This window comes from Populus euphratica, unplaced genomic scaffold (genome assembly GCF_000495115.2).
Source record: "Populus euphratica unplaced genomic scaffold, PopEup_1.0 scaffold186.1, whole genome shotgun sequence".
In the NCBI taxonomy this organism is placed as follows: domain Eukaryota; kingdom Viridiplantae; phylum Streptophyta; class Magnoliopsida; order Malpighiales; family Salicaceae; genus Populus; species Populus euphratica.
The window spans coordinates 609887-620518 of NW_011499992.1; the positions used below are offsets into that span (position 1 = coordinate 609887).

A 10632-nucleotide genomic window follows, 5' to 3' on the forward strand; every position below is an offset into this window, starting at 1 on the left:
AAAAAAATCTTTCTCTTCCAGTAAAGAAGGTAGGTCCTGCAATGTCAATGCCTGCTTTCAATATAAATATATATATAAAAAATACTAGCATGCATACCAGGTATATATTAAAACTTGCAATATATATAATATTAAAGTCTACTTATAATTTTAAGGCAAAGTGTGATAGTCAAGTCATGTAGGTTAAAATAAAAAAAATAAAAATGCTTAAATTAAAATAAAATAGAATACTTATTTAAATACTTTAAATAAATAAAATTTTTATTATTGTTAATAATGAATCATTTATCTTTAAAGTTTTATTACCTTTTAGTTGTATAATAGGATGTTTGCAATATCCATATCAAAATTTTAAAACACCATCTTAGTTTAGATACAATTCTAAACAAGGTTCTTAAATCAAAATAGAAAAACTTAAATATCTCTCAACAAAATATAAACCTAAACTTTAGATTTGAGAGGAAAAACCAAAACATAAAAGAGAATAAAAATGCTAAAAATGAGATGAGAAAGTGTGAAAAAAATATGTAAAAGTTAATTTAGAAACTTTTTTTTAGCATATTTTTTATAGTGAATTTTAAAAATTAAAAGGTTTAAGAATTAATTTCCACTATTATCAATATTTGATTACCTACTATAAATTAATAGTTAAATTTAGAAAAACTAAGGGTTTTTTTAGAAAAACAAAGAGTTTTTTAGATTAATTTCTTCTCTATCCATGATTTAATTAAATCATTTTAATTAAATAAGTTTCCAACATATTTTAAGAAAAAATACCTAGTTATCAAAGTTGGGTAAGACTTTTACAAATTGATTTAAGCTATTTTTTTAATCTTTTGACTTGTAAAGAAGTAATCAATTTATTTTCATCGCATGTCATGGACATGCATTTTGGTGCAGACGGATTTCATACAATCCAAACAGTACGAATGGAAGTCACATCTCTTAAAAAAATATTATTAGGTATATAATTTGTATTATTATTTATCATAAATATATATAATTCATACTATGAATCTAATTTCATAAATCATATATGCTGAATTTAACATAACCTTCTTCCTCTGTCACACTTTCATTCAAGAGCGGCGTGTCTCATGAAAAAGCTTATATTATATGCTTTATGCTGACAAACAAACACTCTCAAAAACTAATAAAAGAAAAGGAAGAAGCATAAATTACCCTCCCAGGGGTTAAATCGTCACAAACCCCCACGCGCGGCAGTCCCCAAACTGAAACAAGAAATAAGCATCTTTTTAGCCGCCTCCCCAAACAATGTGAACGAAAATGGCTATGAGATTCTAATTGCTCCTCTCCTCTCCTCTCAAAACCATCAGGAGATTTGCAGTAACGTGAAGCTTGCAAAGCTTCTGCAGCGTAAGTTGATAATCTCAATCTCTTCATCATATTCTTATAGATCTGTCAGCCTATGTCGTAGTAGATCTGAATTTTTCTTTTCCTTTTGTTTGTGTATGTGGTAATGGGTCAAGTGGAACAAGAAGGATGGGTACTTGTATGAACAAAAATTACAACATACGAGTCTCAATACTATGATTCTACTGATTTCTGCATTCGCTGTTACACTTTGTTTATTCGTTTTTCTTTGGTGTTTTATATCAAGTTTTCTTTTTTGATAGGAAATTTTCCAATAATTCTCGCTCCTGTTAGAATCAATTTGCTGAAATGGCCGATAATAATAACAATTCACCACCTGTGTCTTCGAAAGAAAACCCAGATCATGATTCTGAGACGAACCTAATTGCCAAGGAAGATAGCTCCCTGGCAACTATAGCTCGTGGGTTTCAGGACTCCATTTCCTTAGGCAAGACACACAAGTTCTGGGAAACTCAACCTGTTGGTCAATTCAAAGACATTGGTGATTCAAGCTTGCCCGAGGGCCCTATTGAGTCTCCAACCCCACTATCTGAAGTTAAACAAGAACCATACAATCTCCCTACTCAGTATGAATGGACCAACTGTGACATGGAGTCCGAGGAGACTTGTAATAAGGTCTATAATCTCTTGAAAGACAACTATGTTGAAGATGATGAGAACATGTTTAGGTTTAATTACTCACAGGAGTTTCTTAGATGGGCTTTGTGTCCCCCGGGTTACTATCCAAGCTGGCACATTGGGGTACGTGCCAAAGCTTCCCAGAAACTCGTTGCTTTCATCACAGGTGTCCCTGCAAGGATTCGGGTGCGTGATGCAGTTGTGAAAATGGTTGAGATCAATTTCTTGTGTGTTCATAAGAAGCTTCGGTCGAAGAGACTTGCCCCTGTTATGATTAAGGAGGTTACTAGGAGGGTTCATTTAGAGAATATTTGGCAAGCAGCATATACTGCTGGTGTGGTTCTTCCAACACCAATAACAACCTGTCAGTATTGGCACAGGTCTTTGAACCCGAAGAAGCTTATTGATGTTGGCTTTTCAAGGCTTGGTGCAAGGATGACAATGAGTCGGACAATAAAACTCTACAAGCTACCAGATTCCCCCTCCACCCCTGGATTTAGAAAAATGGAACTTCGTGATGTACCTGCTGTTACAAGGTTGCTAAGAAATTACTTGAGCCAGTTTGTTGTTGCACCTGATTTTGATGAGAATGATGTGGAGCACTGGCTTCTTCCAACTGAGAACGTGGTTGATAGTTACTTGGTTGAGAGTCCAGAGACTCATGAGATCACTGACTTCTGCAGCTTCTACACGCTTCCATCCTCTATCCTAGGCAACCAGAATTACTTGACGTTGAAAGCTGCTTATTCATATTACAATGTTAGCGTGAAGACTCCATTGCTTCAGTTAATGAATGATGCACTGATTGTTGCCAAGCAGAAGGATTTTGATGTTTTTAATGCATTGGATGTCATGCATAACGAGTCTTTCCTGAAGGAACTGAAATTTGGACCAGGTGATGGGCAACTACACTGCTATCTTTACAATTACCGCTTACAGCATGCCTTGAGACCCTCGGAACTGGGGCTTGTACTCTTATAGATTGAAATATCTGAAAGTTGGTTCTGCAGTATCTTTGACTGAATGGGTATGTGGCTGCCCGTATTTTTGTTTTCCCTCAGCACTAGGGTCAGATTATGCACTGTATTTGAGGGGAAAAAAAGCTTGTGTTTCCATAAGCTTAAGTTTTTGAGGCAATTGCAATGTTATTCGATTTTCAATATGTTCTCTGGACACGAAAAAAATGTTGAGAGCATGAGTAACCCTTTTATTCTGAGTTCATGCGCCAACCTTCTTCTTTTTCCCCTTCCTTCCTTCATGCCACAGACAGTAGTTTGCTTTATTTATTGCTTAAGGTCACACGAGGTCTTTTCATTACCTATTTCTATATCTGATCTTCTTTGACATTAACTAAATTTGTGCTGTTGAGTTGCTTTCCATATTTGGATCTCCCCATCTCCCACACAACGATGGTTGATCTGAAGTCTGAAGATACTTGGGGTGGGGATGTTGCTCAACATTAAAATCAATCACTAAATACAAGATAATTGAACTGGGATATCACTTATTGCTTTGACTTGGAACCTGGGGGCAGTAGGCTTTTTTGCTGCTTTTTTAGTCTTGCATGTGCTAAATGGACATGGTAAATTTCTTTTTTTCTTTTTTCTTTTTGATAAACTGGGACAGCATTTTAGTATGGGCTGTAATACCATTCGTATCTATGATTAAAGTCCTGGATCACTGCATCAATCGATTTTGTTTATTGACATATCCATGACAGCTGTTTCCACAGTCATGGCGACCTGTCTTTGTAGTTGCTCCAGTTGACTGGCAAAGCAACAGCTAAACTGGTAAATAGAGCTCGCAATTTCTGCTACCACTGCATGACATGACATCATGTTTTTAGAAACAGAATTCAGAAGAAGATCTTGATGGTCCCTGTTCAAATTTCAGAGGTTTTATTTGATTTTTCATCCAGCGCGTCATGTTGTGGAAATAGCAATCATGACTCTGACTCTCGATAGCCGCCATGTAATTAATTAGATTAGTGATATTTTATTAATTATGTTTTTAATAACGGATAAGAAAAGGAAAGCATAAGTTTATAATTTATCAAAAGTTATCTTCTATTATAACTATTTTTTTATTCAAAGTGTAGTCAAAGAATAACTAATATAATATCACTATAAAATTTATAAATTTTTAATTTTGATTCGTATTAAACAAAAGTAAAAAGAAATTAATCTTTTATATCACCAAACATAATTTTCTTTGAATTGAAATAATAAAATAATTATTTTTTGATTAATTATTAAAGATAAAATAATTTTTTTATAGGATTCATTTGTTAGTATTATATTCATTATAGAGGTAAATTAACTTAAATATATTTAAAAATCAAAAAATAATAATTCAAGAGCTTTTAAATTTTTTAACTCTTGATTGTACAGTGCAATGACTATATTATTTTCAAAAAAATTAATGTTAAAATAACTTTTTTTTATTATTTTCATCATTATATTTTTAGTTATAATCAATATAATGAAGGACTATATCTTTTTTAACAAATAGAAATATATTTAAATGAAAAGGTAGCTAGTGGGTGATACGTATATATTGGCAAGTCGAAGACATTCATGCCTTTTGAGCTATACATGTGACGTTTTTTAATAGTAAAACATCTCTTTCATAATGATGTTGAAAGCGTCATGTTGTTTTTTTTTTGGTTGTTAGGTGCTTGTAAATAATAAAACAGTAGTTGGGCTCCAATAAATTTTTTTCCTCTCTCCTCGACTCAAATTTCACATTTGTCTTTTTCAAAAATTAAATGTGTCCTTTCATTTTATATTTGTATCAATTTTGACCTTTGTTTTTTTTTTTATTGTATTTGTGTTGCTTTTTATGCTTTTAAGTTGATTTTTTTTTTCAATTTTATTCCTTAGTATTTTTTTCATTTAATTTTTGTATCTGACTTGATTCTTATTCTTATTTTTTTAATTCTTATTTTTTTTATTTTCTTGATTTATTTTATCTTTCAATTTAGTTCTTCATTATTTTTTTTATTTAGTTCTTATACTAGATTTGACCTTCCTTTATTTTAATTGTTATTTATTTTATCTTTTAATTTTTAGACGATCATGAATTTTACTTCATGATTTTTTTCATGTTTTTTATTTATGAGGTAATTTTAGTTTCATGATCTAGGTCAAATATTTTAAAAATTAGCTCGATTTAATTTTAATTTTTTTAGATTCTATTTTTAAAGTTGATTTTTTATTTTTAATTTCATCATTCAACATTAAATTATTTGTTCTTGAACTTCGGACATTATTTTCTATATTCTTTTATGTGAGTTTATTGGTCTGACTCAGTCATTGTTAACACATTGTAGAGCATCAAACTAAAAGATGAAAGGCCATAATCAAAGCTCATGCTTCCTTGTCATGCTCACTGCATTTGCACATTCTAATAGATGTTCAGGAACAACCATACTTTGTCTAGCAGATCAAGAGAATTTTTGGTTTGCGGATCAAGAAAGGGAAATTGCCGCTTCTGCTGCTATGGCATCTTTGTCAAATCAAAGAAACATGAGCTTTAAGGACATCAAAACAAAATGTGTTCTGCAATATCTTATCTGAGAAATTTCACTATAATTGCTACCACAAAACCAGCCATAAGATTTAGCTTGATAATGCCCGGAAAAACTATGAAAAACAGGCACTATTTACATGCATTCTAGTTGTTGGGTCATCTCCAGTCCATTGTCTTCAGAGTCCAAGCTCGTATCTCATCCCATGACCACAATCTCACCTCGTGAACCTGCCGAAGTAAAGAATAAGGACACAAGTTAATAGAAAGTGGAAAAGCAGTAACTGAAGAAGCAAGGATGAATTTACATTTCTCAAGTATCTCGCTGGCCAACTGTAGTAGTGAATTTGCATCTTCAGCCATCTTTGAAACCCTCTCTGACTCCTTAACTGCTTCAGTTGCAACAAATGATTTGTTTTCTGCTTCCACAACCATATATGCAGCATCATCTGCTGCTTCTGCGATGGTATCACCAGAATTTGTAAGGCCAGTATTCTGTTCAGGCTTGGGACGCACCTCTTTCTGCTTAGGAGTTGGTGTTTTTGTCCCAAATGAAGAAGCTTTCTTTATCTTGTAGCAATTGTGGACCTGCATTTAATTCATTAAAACTTTCAACCATTCAGCACGTACTCCCAATGTCTACGTAGCATAACTTTGTCTTAAATATTCTCGTAAGAACAAACTGTTCCCTTCCACAACTAAAACAAATTCCCTTTTCTACTTCTATAAATGTCATGGTTTTTCCTTCAGTTCGTTGAAGGATAAAAGAAAATACACGAGATTGGGTTTTCATTGCGGCAATCACTAGTGACAAGTTTACTATCATTTGTTCCCAATGATATTATTAAAATGAATTAATGAACAAATTTTACAAACCATACATGAATCTCTATCCTCTCCATTCATTTTTCGTGGGGTGTGGCGGTGATGGTCGTTGAGGAATACAATCAACTTGCTACAACAAACTCTTCCTGTTCTATCCCAATTCTCCTCCAAGCAATAAAAGTATGAACAAAGAGGAGACGAACAACAAAATGCAAATGGAAATTAAAAAATGGAAACAACTTGATTCAACATTTTAAATTAAAGAAAAATTATTTAGCAGTGTGACAAGGTGAGCTGATGTTTTAGGGATATCATCATCAGCAAAGAAGTTACATTGCAAAGATAAACAACTCACCTTTTCAAGTTTTTCCTGAGCTACGAGCCTCCTCAACCTTGAACTTAATTGCCTCCTAAAATTTTGTGGTAACTCTTGCCTTCTCTGTGTGAATTATCGAGAAAAAACAAACACGCCCATCATATTTCTTAAAACTCATAGAGCTGGATGGTAAATAAGAAATAATAACGAGCAACTAATGGTTGATTTACATAATTTACATTTTCATAATCATTCACTAATCTCATCCAGAAACGTGGTTTCTTATTCTTTCCTTTTAGTTTTCCTTTCTCAGGATAGCAACCTCTGAGGCATGCCCAGGGGTGTCGGATATGGATGAAATGACTTGCTCCTGATACTGTTTATGAATCAGAGGAATACTAACAATTTTCTTCTCTCCTTTCCATGCACAACATGTTAGATGAGAGAGATTTCAAGGGCATTGGTTCTCTTTCTCCTATTGCAGCTTTAGGAGTTTAACATATGATATACTTAGCAAGTCCAATTCTAGCCCATATCTCAAAAAGAATAAGAAAACAAATGCATACAACCCATATGTAGTCTACATCAAGTCCAACTACATGATTGCCAGAACTAACAAAATCACAGAGACTCATGTCCCATATCACAAGTACAAACCAATCTCGATGGTAAATCTATGACTATAAGACACAAAAACAGAAAACATTTTAAGTAAACAAAATTCGTTTAGACCTCAATGTAGCTGATGATTGCACTAGTGTCTGCTCCATTTGGCTCATTCAGCGCTGAAATTGCTTCAAAAATCATTGCATTGTATCTGCCAAATCAAGTAATTCAGTCAAATATCATGGCATTGTTGAAACTTTTCCAAGTGTAGGCAGGCCACGCCACAATTCTAAATTACTTTACACTGATAAAGCAATGCTTGACTTATGATCCATACAAATTTTGTCATAAAAATACATACACTAATTGCCATCAACTCAAAAGAACTCAGAAAACCATCTTGTTCCACAAAAAAAAAAAAAAAGGAATTTAAAGCACCTACTTGGGAGCAGTTTTTGAATCTGCTGCAGCTTCTGAAGAATCGTCGATAACGACATCAACCGCAGCAACAGCAGAAGTATGAGGATTGGACAGAGGAGTTGAAGCAGCAACAACAGCAGCAGCAGCATCGGGATTGGATTTCGCTTTTAGCGTTCGTGACTTGTCCTTAACACTTTGGCTACCGGCACTTACAGTCATATTCCTCCATTTATCCTATCGACATTAACATTATTAATATTATATCATCAAATCATACAGCAATTACAATAATAATAAAAAAGAACCAAAAAGAAAAGAAAACCTTGAGATCGATATTAGAGCGAGAAAAAAGGTAAGGATTGAACTCGGGGTCTCTCTGTATGTTTTTCCATTTTCCAGTACCGTGTTTGGCTACTCCTGCTCTCAACGCTTCTTCTTCCTCTGATGTCCACTTTTGCTTTGGATTCCCCATCTCTCCGTTTGCAGTCCTTCAAAATTTCTTATTGTTAAGGGTTTGTTTATGCCTTCATGTGATATGATCTTGTTCTTCTCTGCTACTCGACCTTGAGAAACTCGGCAGGGCAACGCAACCGTTGATGTGCCAGCCCTAATTTTGCAATTGAGAAGGAAAATATGAGTATGGTGTCGTAGTTTCCTTATTTGACAACGCAAGGCAAAAAAGAAACGACGTCGGTTGGACAGTTAACACCGGTCCTCCATGGAAGCAGCATTGTTCAATTGCTTTGCCAATCTAAGACGTCCATGTGGCTGTTTTAGGATGACAGCTGAAGAGATGATGAGCAAGGTAGAGACCAGACAAGAAGTCACGTTTTATCTTCATTACCTTTTTTGTTTTAAGAGAAAAAAACGTTTTCAACAAATTCAACAAAAACTGCGAGAGATTATAAAGAGGTTTCTCTCAAGTCTAAACACTGTCACTAGTAGATATCATCTTCGATTTTCAACAACAGTAATGGCCTTCTTCTTTTTTGACACATAACAAAAAGAAGAAGAGAAAAAGTAGTACCATACGAGCAGAAACCAAGAAAAGAGAACGGAAATTAAAACAGGTGGAGTGCATAGGAGCTCCACATTTCGGAGCGATGGCGGCAGTGTTTTCTTGTCCAATGGGCATGGAGGTCAAAAACAGGAGTAGCCTCACAGCCACAGCCACAGCCACAGCCACAGCCACGGAAGAGGAGTAGTGCACAACTATAATACTAAATAATACCGACAAAATATTCAGTCATTTTTAGAAAGTGTTTGAAATTATATCATGGTTTTTAAAAGTTTTATTTTTTTATTAAAAATTAATTTTTTAATATGTTAAATAGTTTTAACAAGTTAATTTTAAAAGAAATTTTTTAAAAATAAAAAAAATCATTAAAACATATTTCGATATAAAAAATACATTAAAAAGTAAACATGTCACATTTATAGATGGAAAAACATTCATCTAAAAAAAAATTAAAGTATATTTATTTTTATATTTTAAAAATAGTTTTTTAAAATATTTTTTATTTTTTTTATTTTTTTTCATATCATTTTGATAGTTTGATGTTAAAAATAATTTTTAAAAATAAAAAAAATATTATTTTGATGTATTTTTAAGTAAAAAACTTTGAAAAGCTACCACTATCACAATTACAAACACCTTCTTAATCATGATTGGCATTGGTGATAGAAAAATATATTATTGATGTTTTCTATTTTGTCAGTTATTCTGTCAGTAATATAATTATTAATTAATTTACAGATAAAAAAATACATCAAACAAAAAAACTTATTAACATCATTCTGTCGATAATTTTATCAGTGAATGTGGCATATTAAAGACATAATACATTGTTAATAATTTCATTGTTGATAGAATCTATATTACTGATGAAATCAACCCGTTAGATATTCATTTATTGTCAATGGCATGGTTCAATAATTTTTTTTAATTCTCTAGAACTTTTTAATGGACTTGGTTTATTAGCGATTCTTTATGTAATTATTAGTAATAAAGTCCTATAATTGTTTCAATACTCTCAAGAACTATATGAGAGACTTAGTCTGATGGTAATGTTGCATGTAATTATTATTCTATTGATAATTCCATCAATATTGTATTTTTTTTAAAAATTAAAATAAACAAAATTAAGAAAATTAAAAGAAATAAAACCAAAATAAAAAACCAAAATTTTATTATTATTTTAAAAAATATTATTAAATACAATTTATCTAAGAGATAGGAGCTGAAGAAGGAGAAAGAGGTGGAGGTGGATCTTTGCTAGGATCAGGTGGGTGATGGGGTAGACCACATGTACCACCGGGGCTTAATAATAGCTCACCGTACAATCACCAAAGTTTGGCCATCATAGATCTTAGTTGGGTCACCTGAGCTTTAACGTGTTCTCATACAATTGTTTGCACAATCAAAGATTGAGAGCTCGAACTTGATTGCAAGGAACCAACGATTAATACATATCCTTGATCACAGTGTTTGAGATGTCGTAAGCCTGATTTCTATTAAATTCACTGGACGATTCAACTTTTAACCATAAATTTGGATTATGTTTTGGATGGGTAGAATGATCGTTCCTATTTCTCTCTTACAATCGGGTGTTATATGCTTCCTTAAAAAATCAATCAATAAATTTAAAAATTAATAACTTATATTTTTATTGAAAGCATGAACTTCTGAGCTTGACTATTGATGAGTTGTTGTACCTCTTTTAGAAGGACCAAAAGATTGATGTCTTCTTCCAAGTGCAGGAGTGTCAAAGTAATAAATAACCTGGCAAGACCTGAGTCAAACCACAAGGAGGTTAATTATATAAATTATAAACAACAATAATACAACAACAACAATAATAATAACAATAGTAGTAGTACTAATAATAATAATAATAATAATAATAATAATAATAATAAGAACA

The 10632-nt window shown here is 32.6% G+C and overlaps 2 protein-coding genes across 2 annotated transcripts; one reads left to right on the top strand and one right to left on the bottom strand.

The window, feature by feature from the left end:
• Positions 1–1140: 1140 nt before the first annotated feature.
• Positions 1141–3328, top strand: LOC105140457 (glycylpeptide N-tetradecanoyltransferase 1-like). The gene is made up of 2 exons (XM_011047300.1): positions 1141–1377; positions 1638–3328. The coding sequence occupies exon 2, from the start codon at positions 1684–1686 to the stop codon at positions 2992–2994; it is 1311 nt and encodes a 436-aa protein (XP_011045602.1). The 5' UTR covers positions 1141–1377; positions 1638–1683; the 3' UTR covers positions 2995–3328.
• A 2154-nt stretch (positions 3329–5482) lies between these two features.
• On the bottom strand, positions 5483–8897 carry LOC105140458 (telomere repeat-binding factor 4-like). Its single transcript, XM_011047301.1, has 6 exons — positions 8031–8897; positions 7731–7942; positions 7415–7499; positions 6722–6805; positions 5850–6129; positions 5483–5772 (listed from the first exon to the last, which is right to left on the bottom strand). The coding sequence occupies exons 1-6, from the start codon at positions 8178–8180 to the stop codon at positions 5741–5743; spliced, it is 843 nt and encodes a 280-aa protein (XP_011045603.1). The 5' UTR covers positions 8181–8897; the 3' UTR covers positions 5483–5740.
• Positions 8898–10632: the final 1735 nt, after the last annotated feature.

Coding starts and splice junctions, on each gene's coding strand:
- LOC105140457 (XM_011047300.1), top strand. CDS start 1,684: ATGGCCGATAATAATAACAATTCACCACCTGTGTCTTCGAAAGAAAAC.
- LOC105140458 (XM_011047301.1), bottom strand. CDS start 8,180: ATGGGGAATCCAAAGCAAAAGTGGACATCAGAGGAAGAAGAAGCGTTG. Junction 7,943..8,030: donor GCTCTAATATCGATCTCAAG/GTTTTCTTTTCT, acceptor TAATGTCGATAG/GATAAATGGAGGAATATGAC. Junction 6,806..7,414: donor CAATCATCAGCTACATTGAG/GTCTAAACGAAT, acceptor TAATTCACACAG/AGAAGGCAAGAGTTACCACA.